Below are 16,322 nucleotides of genomic sequence, written 5' to 3' on the forward strand. Positions count from 1 at the left end.
TGATCTGAATATTGAACCGATAAGCATGACATAGACAGTTTTGATAACAAATGCAATTGTGGATATCAGATATTGAAAGCCCAATATGCATGAATGGCAAAAGTGACGTCATTTCTACCCTTTTTAAAAGCACCCAGTGCAACTTTCGAGGCTTAAAAATACACATTCAATTTCTAGTCTTTTTTACACATAGTAATTTTCAATAACTCCATACCATTACATACTGACATTCAAGCAGCAAAGATGAGACGTCGTTGTGTGGTGAGAACTGATAGAAAATCGATAACAGCAACAATCGCCGCCATTTTCTTTATTTTTTGTAACCTACAATAAATAAAGCAGGCTTCCAGTCAATGGAAAAATGGCTTCTCCCCACCGGCGATTGTTGTTGTTTACGATTTTCTATCAGTTCTCACCACACAGGGACATCTCATCTTTGCTCCTTGAATGTCGATATGTAATGGTATGGAGTTATTGAAACTTACTACGTGTATAAAAGACTAGAAATTGAATGTTTATTTTTCATTGAATGTTTACATAAAGTTGCACTGGGTGCCTTTAAGGGTTTCGTGGTTTTCACCAGTGGACCTAGGGTTAGGTTATCTTGAAATAAAATGTCCACTAGTGTTAAGAGTTACCATTAGCATTCTGACCAGTGAGAATACAATTTTGACCTTGATAAATGCTATTATGGATCGAAAATGTACTTACAGATAGGAGTGTGGTTCGATTAAATGTGAAAACGGCTTGCCATAGGTCTCAACTTTACTCTACAACGGCGCGTCTGACGTAGATTCTTTTACGACGGCGTGCCGTGTCTAGTCTAATGCCCATTTTTCGACAGTGTGTCTCGAAAGCGCCACGGCAGTGAATAAGCCGTTTTTTGTTTAGGTCAAAAGTATTGAAAAGCAAGAGCAAGTTGCTCAAATATCAGAACTCTTAGTGTATAGCTGCATCAAATATTAATATTCGATCGATATCGTTCAAAATTCAAGTTTTAACGCGCCACTTCTTCAAGTCAAGCTCAAGGCCCGGCGGACAGCTAGCTCGAGCGGCCTGGAAAAGTTTGTTGTTGTCACGTGACAAGATACGAATGTGGCGATAAAAGTTTTTCTTTCAGTATTAAAGCATCGGAAATACTTGATATCGTTTTACATACTCTATTTTCAAACAATGCCTCAACCGAAACACAGGAAGATTGCTGTGTTGGGGTATAGGTCTGTTGGTGAGTAACAGTTGGAATAGTGTGGTCTGCTAGCAAGCTAGTCTTTGTTTTTGTTTGCATAGCAATGCTAGCTAGCTAACGTTAACATTACCTTTAACAACTCAAGTGTAATGAACTGCAGTCACAATAGATCTATTTCATTGACATATTTTAGACAATGCGTTTAACCATCGCTCATATATTTAGCTGAAAGTGTCTTTATAAGCAATGTAAGTCACTTTATGAATAATAATTTTATCAACTTCAGCTAGCTCGCTAGTAAGCTAATCTTTAAGTTAACTCTGGCACATGCGAAAGTTGTGGTAGCCAGCTAAAGGTAAGGCAGCTGTTACAACAGTAAGGTTAACGAATGTAGCTAGCTAGCTAGCCGGGCCAGGCACGGTTTGCTTTTGTGTTTTAGTTTGTCACCTATAATAAATTGCACGTTTTCAACATATGCTTATTCAGGCTGTTGGCTGTTACGTGATTGTAGGAGCTCCCTTTGTGTATTTATAATATTGTTACCTGTTGAAAACTGTAAGGCAAGTTTATTTGAGGTTTGCCCCCATGACCGTATTAGGATATATACGTGTTGACATGCGTTATTGCAACGGTGGGAAATGTCAAATGTATCACTAATTGACCAAATTTCCTCTGTAACAGGCAAGTCCTCTCTAACTATACAGTTCGTGGAAGGACAGTTTGTAGATTCATATGACCCTACTATTGAAAACAGTAAGTTTGTGCACTTAATCCCCCCGTTTATATGTTGTTTATCAGGTTTGAACATTAAGATTTTATAGGATATTTTTATTTAATAGCAATCATTCATTCATTCTTAAATTATTCTGTTAGCTCATGTGCAGAGTTGTCATGTGCAAGCAGTCATTTGGATTAAATACAACTATTATTGTATTGTAGCTGTTTTTAAAAATGGTACAAATAAGCACTCGTCATAGTCAGATTTAGAAACGTTTTATTGCCAAGTAAGTTAACACCTTCCAGGAATTTTCTATGGTGTAGTGTGACTCACAGCAGTAATAGGTTTATCAGTGTGGTGTTACATATTCCACCATTGTTACTGACATGATTCTCCTATCCTTTTGATTTTACACAGCTTTTAATAAAATGGTATCTGTGAACGGCCAGGACTTTAATCTTCAGCTTGTGGACACTGCTGGTCAGGTACTATTTACATGTGGTGTTGCAGTCGTTAATCCATAGGAGTTAGTTAATACCAGTCAGTGAACTTGTTTGGATGGTACTTTTTATGTGCAGATACAAATGCCTTATATGTCGCTGTATTTTTTTAATAATTAGAAAAGTGTGTGTCTGCTATAGCAAATTTAACGGCATTCTGTCTCCCATTTACATAAGTTCTTCACAGTTTCTACATAAATCTCACCTGCTTTCAATTGTTTTTCCAGGACGAGTATTCCATTTTCCCGCAATCTCACTCAATGGACATTCATGGTTATGTCCTTGTCTACGCCGTCACCTCAATGAAAAGGTGGGTGTCATAGTGCCCTAGTATTTCACTGAGGCAAGCACAGACGGCTCGGTAAGATGGGAGTGCATGGAAGAATCTAGATGTTTTCATTTACAAAAATGATAATGTAAAACAATGTATTTTTAAATCACCTACGAGCAGCTGAGCTGAACACTGAGGAATATTTTCCATTTGAAAATAGACAGATGCTGATTATGTTCTAGTTGATCCTTCCTAATGATGTTATAGTTAGCTAGTCTCTTTACTGCAGTGAGTCAGAGAGGGTGTTCAAAGTTGTAGTGCTCATTGTAATACTGGCAAATGTACTCTGGTAAAACTAGACTTGATGTGTCTGTGTAAGGCCCTTGTTATGGCTGTATCTGCGTCAGCACTACTTCACTGAAATGAATGTGTTAATTACTGTGAAATATGAGAGCAACATAATCATCTGTACATGTCCTCGGCCAAAACCTATTTTAGTGCCTGGTGGTTTTTAATCTCGGCGGAGAGTGCACAGCCAGGAACAATGGCAGTGCAGATGCATACTTGAGATAACTGTCCCGTCCTTTATTGACCTTGCTGCTCTGCTCAGCTCTACTCTGCTGTATGTGTGTTGGCCATATCTGACAGTCCTGGCCCTTAAACCAATATACATTAACAACCCCCTCTTTTTTTTTCTCTAACTTTTATTTCTTCCTTTCTTTTTCTTTCGTTTTCCCCTTTCTTTTTCAGTTTTGAAGTTGTTCAGGTTCTACACGACAAGCTGCTGGATATGGTTGGAAAGATTCAGTACGTTTTCTATTGCAAAGCTTTTTAATCTTTCATTGCGTTTGCTGTTGTGGGGCGCGGGTGATATCAGTTGATGTTAGCTACTACACAAATGTAGAACTACACTAAAATAGCTGTGGTGTTCATCTTAGGGTGCCTACTGTTCTGGTCGGGAACAAAAAAGATCTTCACATGGAGAGGTAAGAACAATGAAACAGCATGGCTGGCGAATCAGAACTGCATTGGTTTTACAAATTCCTCAGTAATGTCCTTTATAGAAGACACTGTAAACCCAATGCCCTCCCAGTCGTATGTTAGTGTATGTCACAAGAAAGTTTTACTGAACACTACTGAACACTAAAGATGGTTTCATTAATTCATTTATTGTCTTGGCACTAATGTGTCTTCATGCTAAAGGTAATTTGGAGTGTGGATGAATCCAGTCAGATCCGCCAGCCAGTGCTGTTGAATCTTAATGCAATTTGCGGGAGAAATGTCTAGACTGAATTCTTTTGTGGCACAAATAAAACCAGCTTTAGCGTCATTCCATAATTTAGTTTCTCTGTGTTGTCTATCCTGTCTGTGTGTGCTCCCATGTCCCCAGAGTGATTAAGCCAGAGGAGGGCAAAAAGCTGGCTGACTCTTGGGGTGCTGCTTTCATGGAGTCCTCTGCTAAAGAAAACCAGGTGGAGTAAACGTCCTTTGTACTGGGCATCTTCAGCAGTACAAATAGAGTCTGACGACTGGTGTGTCAGAAACTACTGAAGAAAAGTCAGCACACAAACTTTTACCCCATGAGTTAAATTATTTATTTGTTAATGCCGCACAACCAGTGTTTCGACCTTCTCAGGTCTTCATCAGGTTATCCTGGTTCATATGGGGGGGGGGGGGGGGACACTCTTGAGGAAGTAAAACTTTGTTTGCAAACCTTGATTCAGTAGTTTTTTGTATTTACCCTGTCTTGCACCTGAGATATGTGCACTGACTTCCCTCTAAATACTGGTGTGTCAACATTGTTTATGTACATCAGTCCTCCAAAATCAACAAATCTCACTTTTCTAAGATATATTAGACATTCAAATGTTTAATGCATGACACATTTCAGCTTGAAGATTTTATAAGTGATGTTAACATTTTTTGCTTACTTGCGCAAGAGTACTGTATTAGTCATTCCTTTCTTACTTATGTGTGGTGCACTTGCAAAATAATTGCCTGCTTCTGTGGGAGTGTCCTGATTGGTCAATATATCTAGATCATTTAGAAATTTGACTTGCTGATTACAGAATCCAAACCAGTCCTACTCTTTGTTTTCTCAAAGTATCTATTTCCGAAAGTACCATGAAGTGTGCCTGAAAGCAGCTTGAACTACTATAAAAATGTTCTGCTTGGTGTTGAAAGGGGAAGGGTGCCATTAGGAACTAATCAGTTAAAAAATACTGAGATGTCTGATTTATCTCTCTGGCACAGACGGCCGTGGAGGTTTTCAAGAGAATTATCCTGGAGATGGAAAAAGCAGATGGAAACGGCCCCTCAGAGGAAAAGAAGTGCGCGGTGATGTAGGCGGGTCCAGGCAGACACAAGCAGTGGGCTAATTGGCCTATGCCAGGAGACACAACATCACCAGCCAGCCAATTGTAACCTATCAAACCACAGAGTTATAGGTCAAGGCCCCCCCCATAGCAGCAAAGAACTGCCGCACTCTGTCCCCATACGATTCTGTATAGTTCTTTTCACAGCTCCACAGTGTTCTGAGGCCAACTGAACATAACATCGCATTCTATTTATTCTTTCTTTTTAATATATCAAACGTATATGAATGAAAAAAGAGGTATGGAATTCACTTAACAAAGTATTCCCAGTGTGATTAAATAAGACATGTAAAGTAATGCGGAGACAAAAGTCTTGCTGTGAAAAGTACTGTAGTCTGTTAGGTTGGTTGGCCTCAGTCAAGCAACACTTGGGAAAAGTACGTTTAAGAAAGCTGCCAAATATAAACTGAATAGCCACATGCTTAATTTTAATGTTTTCAGCGCTACATTTTTAATGTGATATAACACATGTTCATTTTCACAGCCTTACATTCATTGGACACTAGTAATCAACTTTACACGTCTAGCCATTTATCAGAAGTGGGTGGTGTGACTCAAGTGTCTCTGTCCACTGTCATTGGCTGTCTCTGCCTTAGACACCACTTAGGCCAACCAATCGCTGGTGCCTAACATAAGTACTCAGTCTATTTTCTCAGGTTGTTCATAGATTCCAGCCAATCCGTTGTGGCTTTTTTTTCTGTCAAAAAGTCTCTTACAATCCTTACCAGCTTGTCCTTGTCTCCCTTCTTCACTGACTGAGGTAAAAGGGGTTTGGGGGGTCTGTGCAAAAAAGCGCAAAGCTTTCCCCTGCCCAGTCCTCGTAAGTCAGTGCTAAGTCAGGAGTGGGATGTCTGGAGAAGTGATAGGATAGGATAGGATAGGATGGAGGATGCATTGGTCCATTGACAGGAGTCTCTTTTTCAACTGCTGTAACTGCCTTTCATTAGCTGTCAATAATTTCTGGGTTTATGTGGGGTTTAACCCCCTCCCCTCAGCCCCCAGATCTTTTTTCAGACTATCTGCAGGTACACAACTGTGTGCCTCTGATGAGAATATTGCAGCAGCAGCATATTTCTTTATAATACTGTAAATCATGTTTTTTTTTTTCATTTTTCTTATCTCTCTTTCTCCTTTTTGATTAGAATTTTTCATCTTTGAAACGTTGTTGACCGCTTAGGGTTTTGAAATATCTACTACTGAAATTAAACACGCCCCCCCCCCCCCCCCCCCCCCGCAAACTTAGCTGTATTCCTTGTACAGCTTTAATTGGTTTCCCTTCCAGATATTACTTTGTTTATAGAATTGTTTGAAAGCATCACCTGGGGTAATTGAAAAATCTTGATTGATTTATTGATTTGGTTGGTTGGTTAAGTTTGTAATTGAGTGGTAGTGTAAAAGAAGCTGTGCTGGTGATGCTGTGTCACGTGCCTTAAGCCCCCCAACCCCCCCATTATATGACTCATGTCCCCTCTTTCTCCCCAAAATTCATCTACACACATATACACAGACCATTCACCTCTGCCCAGACTGATTTAAGGTGCTCTCTAGGGTTTCTCTACTCTGTAGACTCGACTCCCACATTGCTTTTGGGGAAATCCAGTGGTGTTGTTGCACCTCAACACCCAATACCCCACGTGGGGGATTAGTTGATACAGAAAATCTTGCTGTAAACAGTTTTGTATATAAATGAAATAAATCCTTTACTCTTGAATGTGTTGTCTCTTATTTCGGTTGGTGCGATTATGTGTGGCAGTTTAAACGCGGCGTCGTTCACACATGCGCAGTTTATAGCTTCACCGGAAATAAACAAGGGGGAGGCCGCTTCAGAGCATAGACAGTAAATAGACCACCCTATCCACGTATCGCTTTATTTGTACAGTATATCGCGTCCTTGGAAAGGCTCAAGGGAGAAACGGTCATACTTCTGACTTGAGGAGTCAGTAAACGGGGCATGGAGTGTGTGAGTACATTTATGTAACTATCTGCTTAAGTGAGCAAGCTATGCAGCGTCTTAGCTACCGATAATGTAAAGAAAGCCAACAGCTGCTAACCAGCTAGGCTAGAACAAATATCCCAGTCAGTAAACGTTACTAATATTGGTTATGTCTTGGAGAAATGTGTCAGCTGAGAGGTTACACCACGATGTACTAAACAGAAAGTCTTAGGCAAGTCCACGTAAAATCCAGTCATGAAACCAGTCATCTTAGTTGACACTACCTCACTGAACTCGCTAGCCAAGTGTTGGCAATTGGCTATGCTTCCTGTCACTAGCTAGTTTTGCAGTTAAACTTTCTAGCAAGCTGAACAGCCGGTCAGTGTGGATGGGGATTATCAATTAGCTTAAATGGTATTCCCTTGCTAGCTACTGAGTGTGGTCTTTCGGTGCTAGGCTGTCAATGTACACTACTAAATAAGTATTTTTTCTATCTAGTATAGAACGCTTAATGGCAGCCAAATTGTTTGGCGCGTCACATATCTTGTCTGCCCAGTTAGCGATAATGGATAATTCCATAGGGATCGGGTACATAACATAAATATTTGTAACACACTGGGACAATATTATGTAGCGCTAAAACTGGGTGGGCGTTCTAGTTATCACTGTTACAAGCTATCGCTAAGTAATTTCCGAAGTTATTGTTGCTAGCGGATACCAAAGTACTTGAAGTTGCCCAAACATGTCTATTAGACCTTTGAGGAAATATTCTCAATAAAATGAGCTATAAAGCAAGCAAGTTACTCCATGGAAAAACATCAGGGAGGCAAAGAGAAAGGGTGCAGGCGTCCAACAAGTTTGCAACGATGTGTGACGGCTGAATTTGTAGTTCTCAGTATGTTTTAAGTGGTCACCAACTACAATTTATTTGGTGCAACATAAAATGGCTTATTTCTTTAAAACAATCCCTTTTGTTATTCAAATGTTATGACTTGATGTTAAGACCTGTATCTGACCGATTAGACTTTGTCATACTCCACATATCTCTGGTTCGCTGACATCATGTAATGTCTAACCACAAAAACCAGTGCTGCAAATTATAACTCCGGGCATAACTTATTTATCTATTTATTCACAAGTCTCGTCATTATGGTACGAAAACACATCTTGCTGTGGTACTCAGCACATCAAAAGTTGCTGATGTGTGATATTTGATGAGTACAGCTTAATATTTCAGCAATACTTTACAATGTACTGTGGGCTCAGCAGACTAAGAACTTGCATACCATACAGTTAGAACAGGTGAGGTTTAGTGGGCTGTTATCATGTTTTAAGCCATATCTCTCTCCAGCTTACATTTGCAGTTTTAAGATAACAAAGACATTGGAAGGGCAAGTTGCGGTGTGTATGTGTGTCCATCCCTGTGTGTGTGTGTGTGTGTGTGTGTGTAATAGTCCAGGTTGTGTCACAAATGGATGTCATCTTTAATTGATTTAATCCCACTAGAATTATTCCTAGTACTAGTGATGTTTACAAAACAAGTGATCTGTGTTGTAGGTTACAGATTCATTTGATGATGTAGGCCAAGAGGTGAAAAAGGAGCCTGTTGTAGAAGGTGAGGCAGCCCAGCATGCAGGTATGTGCTTTTCCTTTCAGTTTGACCTAATGGAATGGTGTGTGTTGAAGTGTGTGTGTGTGTGTGTGCGTGTGTGTGTGTGTGTGTGTGTGTGTGTGTGTGTGTGTGTGTGTGTGTGTGTGTGTGTGTGTGTGTGTGTGTGTGTGTGTGTGTGTGTGTGTGTGTGTGTGTGTGTGTGTGTGTTCGTTCGTTCACCTGGGTAAAACCAATCTTCATCACCCCAGAAACAAAAGTAAACTCTTAAATGAACAAGGTAGAATGTAACTTAAAGTGTTGGATAGCTTGTAATGATGTTACAGTAGATCACTTTGTGATTTTGACTCGGTCAGAGTGAAATATGAATACTCAGTAAGCACTGAGATTCACTGTAGGGTGCGTAGGAACACACAAGGTTGAACACACTTGTGCACACACACACACACACTCACACACACACACTTAAACACACACACACACACACTCAAACACACACACACACACACACACACACACACACACACACCACACACACATGCACGCACGCACACACACAGTATGTCACACTTCCTCATTCAAACCTTTGAAAAAGAAAGTTTAAGTTGCTCTTTATTTTGCCAGAAATGTTTTTTTTTATTTCCCTCCCCAGATCCAGAACATAATGTTTACACACGGTTCATGAAGTCACATCGATGCTATGACCTGGTGCCAACCAGCTCCAAACTGGTTGTGTTTGATACCTCGCTTCAAGTAAGTGGGGGTCTTACACTATACCCTCTTCACAACTATACACATTTCCAGATAAACGTAAAGGCACTTTCCCACCCTCTTTCCTTCACACACACGTACATTCTTCCTATAAGCTTCCATGCAGCTGTTCTCTGTGACAAATAGAACATACTATCTTGCCTAATTATATACAATAGCGTTTTGATAATAAAGCATACATTATAATATTGTGTTTTCATCTACCCTATAAGGTGAAGAAGGCATTTTTTGCACTAGTGTCAAATGGGGTCAGGGCAGCTCCACTTTGGGACTGTAAGAAGCAGTGTTTTGTCGGTGAGTAATGGCTTTAATTTATTGTTATAATTGCAATATATCCCCAGGCATGTGGACTTATGTCTATACCCTTCTCCAACAGGTATGCTGACCATAACTGACTTCATCAACATCCTCCATCGTTACTACAAATCACCCTTGGTATGTATCCAGCTATTGGTGTAAAGTGGCTGGCCCCAGAAGTGCCCTTCAACAAAGGCATTATATTTTCCTTCCTCAAGGCGCAAAGAGTGTCAAATAATTTGATTATGGCTGTACTTCAGGCTATTGTGATTGCACAGCGCTGCACACACAGATTCTCCCCTGTAAAAATGTCACAGTTGTCACCTAACTTCTCAGTCTGTGTTATGGCTGAGAGGGATGCTCACATAAAGTAGAAAAAAACCCAAATCGTTTTAATTTTGGAAGTAGAGCGCGCCTATCCGACAAAAAAAAGTGATGCTCACATGACATTTTTGGGTTTTGTCCTCAGGTGCAGATCTACGAGTTGGAAGAGCACAAAATTGAGACCTGGAGAGGTAAGAAATGCAGTGCGCTCAGTTGAGGGTCAGTGTTTTGAGAGTTTCTTAAAGTCAGGGATTGACATGTCTCTTTTGGTCTCTGTCGTTGTTTAACAGAAGTGTACCTTCAGGACTCCTTCAAGCCTCTCGTCAGCATCTCTCCAAACGCAAGGTACTTCAGGTTCACTCTTATTCCTTCTCAGAATCAGTTTTTGTTGTTGTTGTTGTTGTTATTTTGTGGAGATGTCTTTTTAGTGCTGATCTATACTTGGGTCCTCTCTTTAAAGACAGATAGTGTGGCTTTTCGGTCACTTTTTTTTTCAGGCCTAATGTTTATATGAGGAACAATACCTGCATATGTTACGATTAGCTTTTTTGTCCTTCTCTCTCTGTCTCTGTTTCATTCATAGTCTATATGATGCTGTAGCGTCTCTGGTCAAGCACAAAATCCACAGGTTGCCTGTAATAGACCCTTTGACTGGGAACACGCTCTACATTCTCACACACAAGCGGATCCTCAAGTTCCTCAAACTTTTTGTGAGTGCCAGTCATACAAGCTCCTCCACATGTTCAGACACAACCTGCACTGACTTGCTCCTTCCATGCTCTGCTGACCAGGGGGAAACCTTGATGTTTATTTTTTTTTTTAAAGTACTTGAGAGGTTTTAATGTTCTCTCTGTCTCTGTGTCTGTGTCTGTGTCTGTGTCTGTGTCTGCCCTCTGTCTCCTCGTTTCAGATTTCTGAGATGCCCAAGCCAGCTTTCATGACTCGGAAGCTGGAGGAGTTGAGTATAGGAACGTTTGACAACATAGCGGTGGTGCGCTCTGACACGCCACTGTACACAGCGCTGGGTATCTTTGTGGAGCAGAGGGTTTCTGCTCTGCCTGTTTTAGATGACAAAGGTGAGGGATGGCTGTTACAACAATAATGAATGTACAGTATATTTTTTTGCCATTTGCCATGATTGTAAATTCAATTCCTTCCAGTCTTTGTCGGTCATGTGACTGATCATGTCCCTGCCCCTTTCTCTTTCCTCCTTCTAGGACGTGTTGTGGATATTTACTCAAAGTTTGACGTCATAGTAAGTCCCCCTAAAGCTGTTTGTTTGTGCCTGTGCTTGTGTTTGTGTGTGTGTGTGTGTGTGTGTGTGTGTGTGTGTGTGTGCGTGTGTGACAAAAACATAAACGATCAATGATCATCCCTTTTTTTAATACAACTCTTCACTAGCATATGGCATATGGTAGCATTCACTAGTATATTGTAGCATTTACTTACATTCGCTAGCATCCACTAACATTCTTCAGCGTTGACTAGCATTCGCTGGCGTACAGTACAGCCCAAGGGTCAGCCTTGTAATGCCACTGGGTCTATAAGAGCACAGGAAATAAAACTCCTACTGGGATGGAGGAGTGTTGCTTTCTTGGTCTTAAACCTCTCTTATTTTAGTTGTTGCCTGAATAAGACACTAACACACACACTATTTATGTCGCTATGCTTGGACGTGTGGGTTTGTATGCAAGCTCTAGCCTTGCTATTGATGTGACCATGAGAGGTCAATATCCACCAGTCCCTTAGTGCGGGAGCAGCGGTATCAGGAAATCCAGCCGCCGACTATTCTGCTGCTTTAAATAGAGCCACTGGCTGCCCGCAGGCTCAGTGTGAACTCATTCACCATGGCCTCCCCGTGCTCCTGTCCCTCAGCAAGGTTGGCCTCCGTGGGCTGTTTGGACACGATCGGTGCAAGGGTGTGAGAATATGTGTTTCACTGTGGTGAATAGAAGGCACAGAGCCTTTTTTTAGTGTTGTGAATGGGTTGTGTGTGTGTGTGTGTGTGTGTGTGTGTGTGTGCGTGTGCGTCTCTGTGTGTGCGTGTGCGAGTGGAAGCAGGTTTTTTTTGGCACACTGATATTTATATCTGTTGATGTGTGAATGTGTTCCGTAGGTTTTTCACAAGGATGTGTGTGTGTGTGTGTGTGTGTGTGTGCGCGTGCGCGCATATAAGCAGGTTTTTCTGGCACCTCCTGATCTGTGTGTGTGTGTGTGTGTGTGTGTGTGTGTGTGTGTGTGTGTGTGTGAATGTTGTGCGTTTCTGCGTTTGTGCATCTGATCTTGCTAATATGTCTATGCCCTATGGTGTAAGTGTGTGTGCGTGTGTGTGTGTGTTTGTGTGTGTGGTCCTCCTGTACTGAGTGATTCTCTCTCTCTCTCTCCAGAACCTGGCAGCTGAGAAAACCTACAACAACTTGGACGTGACTGTCACTAAGGCCCTGCAGCATCGCTCGCAGTACTTCGAGGGCGTGCTGACCTGCTACAAACACGAGACTCTGGAGACTATCATCAATAGACTGGTGGAGGCCGAGGTGACATTTCCTCTCCATTTCCTACCTAATGGGACTCATTTCCATTAGTTCACTTTGCTTCTTATATGTAATGAGATGATTTGCTATGAAAGGGATGATTAGATGAAAGTGCAGCTACCTGTACCAAGCAATGACTGTAAAAAAACATAGACAGTGTTCGCTCATGTCAAAAGTGAAGCCACCATAGGAACTGATGGTGGAGATTTAACCGAATATGGTCAGTCCTGGGCAGACCTGACCTTTTTTCTGCTTACTAAGCATGCTGTGGCTGTAAAAAGCACTTACTGCACAGACTCTCGATGCAATTTTGCAAATATGGCCAACCAATTATGGCTTAATTTCTTCATAACATAAAGTGCTTGATTTTCACAGTCATTGGTACCAACCCAAGAGTGAATCCGCATGTACTTGCAAGCAAGCTATCCAGACAAAACCTAGACTGCAGGACATATTACAAGATATTTGGCTATAATTGGGTGCATTTACATCTTAGTGTTCATGAATGTACAGAAATTGTCAGTGCCCAGGTCTCATCCCTCTTTTGTGCTCCAGGTGCACAGGTTAGTGGTGGTGGATGATCAGGAGGTGGCACAGGGCATTGTCTCCCTGTCGGATATCCTCCAGGCGCTGGTGCTCACTGGTGGGGAAGAGGGTAAGCTCGTGCCCATGCTCTGTGTGAACTCCCTGTCGTTGCAAGAGTAGTCCTCCTGAAAGTTGTCTTTCTTAACTCCTTTGCATGTCCGCACATGTAAACCCATATGGAACAATAAAATACAACAGTGTGTTATTCCTTTCAGTAAACATAGAAAACATATATGTTTTATGTATGACCTGCCTTGCACTTTGAATGGCATTTAGGCTATTTTAGTATGAATTGTATATGCAAGCTCGTTACCACAGGCAAGTTTTGTACATACAAGTGTGAATTCTATGTTTTTTACAGACCTTTTTCATGTGGGAAGACACCACAGACTGACAAAAAGTAATTTGTTGTTTTAGGGACGGCTCGATAATCTGGTGGGAGAGAGGAAGGAGCTTTTGTTCCTTTGTCTCTGTCTGTGAGGGAATGGCTGGACGATTGGCCCGAAGGGAAGACCCTGAAGAGAAAGTGTGAGAGAGGGATGGGGTTTCAGGAAGAGAGAGGAGTCTTCTTAAAAATACTCCTCTTACGGTTGATCACCCACCTGTGAAAACGGATTTCTTTCTCTCTCTCTTTCTCTCTTTCTTTGTCTTTCCATTCTATTTCTCTGTCTTTCTTTCTCTTTGTCTCTTTCATCGTGAGCACATGAAAGATTTCAGTTACACATTGAATCCAGCAATACATATAGGCACTATAAGGGATGGACAGCACAAACATTGAAATCATGCCAAAATTTCAAACCAAACACACATCCCACCAAAATTGCCTCTGGCAGGGGATCAGCCTGTTGGTGGCACCACTTCCTTCTGGTTTTTTTTACATCAGGAGCTCAGGTGTAAATTATGCAGTTAAACCATTTTTTTTTCACGCTATGAAGGGAGCCACTCAAGTATTGTGTGTGTTAGAGCAAGATGACACTGACTTCATAAAAGAGCCTGGCCTCGGAAGTCCACAGTTGAATGCACACGTGCCGGCCAGAGGTTTCGATTTGTGCCCCACAAACGTAGGTCAAAACAGATCGGTGTGAGAAGTCAGAGCTACGTCTGAAATATTCCAAAAAGCCCTCTTTTGCGGCCCCACACTGCGGTTCGAACCTCGTGAGCCTCTCCGCCGGGAGTTGTCAGCAGCCAGGCAAGACATTCTCAGTCAGTGGTGTTAGCTGCTGTGGTCATGGGTAAAAAAAAAACACATATTCCATAGCTGGAAGATTCTCTCTGTTGAGAGTCACATAAACCCCTTGCCTACAGAGTATTTGTATTTGAGGCCAAAATCACCTATGGTCTCAATCTCTGCCTGGTCTACGGACCTGAATTTTGAAATGCAGACCCAGACTTGAAAATGGAAACCTTTTCTGAATGACCCATTAGCCCTTGTAATGTGAAGTCTGCTGTGGAGAAAAAAAATGATTGCTGTTCTAAGAGCTTGTATTCATTTATATAAACATATGGACACTGAATATTTATGACATAATCATGGTTTTCGTATGTATTTTGAAATTTCACACTCTCAGTTCTGTTGTCATGTAGCTGATGAAATTGACACAGTGTTTGCATTCATTTGAATGGTCAGTAAGGAGGACTTTTGAGTTCTATGAACAGGTGTACTGAAGGTCACTTAAATCACTTGAAAAGGCATTTTTCTTTTTTTTTTTACTCCTTTGAGCTTATTTAGAAATGGAGATGAGGAGATAGGCTCTCATCTATTGGCCATAGGCCGCTGTCTTTCCCTAAGCAATCACTGTACTTTCAAAACGTGCTGAAAAGAGCAAATAAGCACACTGGCCTTAAAATTAGTGCACAGACGCAACACATTTGTGTTCCCTGTTTTAGCCAAGGTAAAAAAAAACTGCAGCCATCTTCATTTTGAGGAGAAGTCTTGTAACTCTTCATTTATTCCACAACTCGGTGTCCCGGTGACCTGCTCTGTTCGGAGGTGTGTGTGTGTGTGCGCTGCATCAAAGGATCATTCTAGCATAACGGGAGTCCTTCCTTCGCATCGGTTTCCTACTGGTCAGCAGTCTGGCCTTGTCTCTTAGCAGCACAGTCCACTGAGCTTTCCCTCCTTGTCAGCATTTTCGCTTCAAAAAGCCCCAGCGACTCTGGAACTTGACCCAGGTGGCAACCCTGTCACCCTGACCAAATGGACCAATCACAGGTCATTGTGAATAGAGGGCGTCCATCAACTGAATGATCGCTTGGTGATATTCTGACCTCGAGTTCTTTAACCATGTTTCACATTGTTTGTCCTCCAAATGTGGTCCCTCCTGAAAGGGATTTGTAAAGCCATTCCATCATGATATCATTTCCTTTATTACAAATCGCATTCTATATATCTTCAATACGCGTATGAGATTATTTTTCAACATACAGATCAATGCCCAATGCATCATGTATGTAAATACCCCAAGTTTTGTACAATGCATAGTATGTCCATGTAATTTCTAACTTAATGCATGCACAATATAAATATTTTAGTTTTCTTCATTTTTATGTTGTGTCTGGGTTTTGTGTGGGGCCAGTGTTTATGTGTGCATGTAAGAATGCATAGACAAATCTGGACACTACTGATGGTTTATGGAGAAAAATGTAATAATGTCTTGTGTTTTGCTATCTTCTATAAAAATGGAACAAACTATTTGCATTCAGATGCTTGTGGATGTGTTTTGTCATCAAACAAAGATGTTCTCCAAGGCTATGTGAAACTATAATACAGTAGTTTGGTAATGACACAGGGTCAGTCCTAAGTCTGTAATCAGCAAACTCACTCCCACCACGCTGAGGACAGGTCTCTGTCATATTCCTGCTGACTGTTGTGCAACATTTCACCAACGCCACCAAGCCTGGTATTACCATGTGGCCTTCAACTAGAAGAGTTCTTTTGTGGTGGTTTTACCGGTAATCAAAAACTTCAATTCAAAAGGGCACGCCCTGAACATGGCAATGACTGTGGAAATAAGTTAACACAGAACACTTGGGAGTAGGAAATATTGAATTTATTTTCTGTATAATATTACCCTATTTACAAGTTTGGAAGAAAAAAAAACTTATCAGCAGGATTTCATCCTAATCCCCACAATACGTTTAGGTACAGGGTCATGATTCAAAGTTTATATTCATGATTGTAAATCTTGACATGTGATTGTTGAGAGAAGGGAGTGGATCTGA

The 16,322-nt window shown here is 41.2% G+C and overlaps 2 protein-coding genes across 3 annotated transcripts; both read left to right on the plus strand.

The window, feature by feature from the left end:
* Window positions 1–838: 838 nt before the first annotated feature.
* Window positions 839–6,259, plus strand: rhebl1 (Ras homolog, mTORC1 binding like 1). Its single transcript, XM_080846858.1, has 8 exons — window positions 839–1,225; window positions 1,868–1,939; window positions 2,322–2,389; window positions 2,632–2,714; window positions 3,426–3,482; window positions 3,614–3,661; window positions 4,066–4,147; window positions 4,929–6,259. The coding sequence occupies exons 1-8, from the start codon at window positions 1,174–1,176 to the stop codon at window positions 5,019–5,021; spliced, it is 555 nt and encodes a 184-aa protein (XP_080702984.1). The 5' UTR covers window positions 839–1,173; the 3' UTR covers window positions 5,022–6,259.
* prkag1 (protein kinase, AMP-activated, gamma 1 non-catalytic subunit) lies at window positions 6,253–15,802 on the plus strand. Of its 2 annotated transcripts, none has more exons than XM_080846856.1 (13): window positions 6,253–7,010; window positions 8,541–8,619; window positions 9,245–9,345; window positions 9,576–9,657; window positions 9,740–9,798; window positions 10,130–10,175; window positions 10,275–10,329; window positions 10,568–10,694; window positions 10,895–11,060; window positions 11,202–11,239; window positions 12,372–12,518; window positions 13,071–13,170; window positions 13,518–15,802. In XM_080846856.1, exons 1-13 carry the CDS (start codon window positions 7,002–7,004, stop codon window positions 13,529–13,531), a joined length of 1,023 nt encoding a protein of 340 aa, XP_080702982.1. In that variant the 5' UTR covers window positions 6,253–7,001; the 3' UTR covers window positions 13,532–15,802. The 2 variants fall into 2 exon arrangements, with proteins under 2 accessions (XP_080702982.1, XP_080702983.1); XM_080846857.1 differs by having other exon boundaries at window positions 8,541–8,598.
* The last annotated feature ends 520 nt before the right edge of the window (window positions 15,803–16,322 follow it).

This window comes from Sprattus sprattus (assembly GCF_963457725.1).
Source record: "Sprattus sprattus genome assembly, chromosome: 10".
Lineage (NCBI taxonomy): Eukaryota > Metazoa > Chordata > Actinopteri > Clupeiformes > Clupeidae > Sprattus > Sprattus sprattus.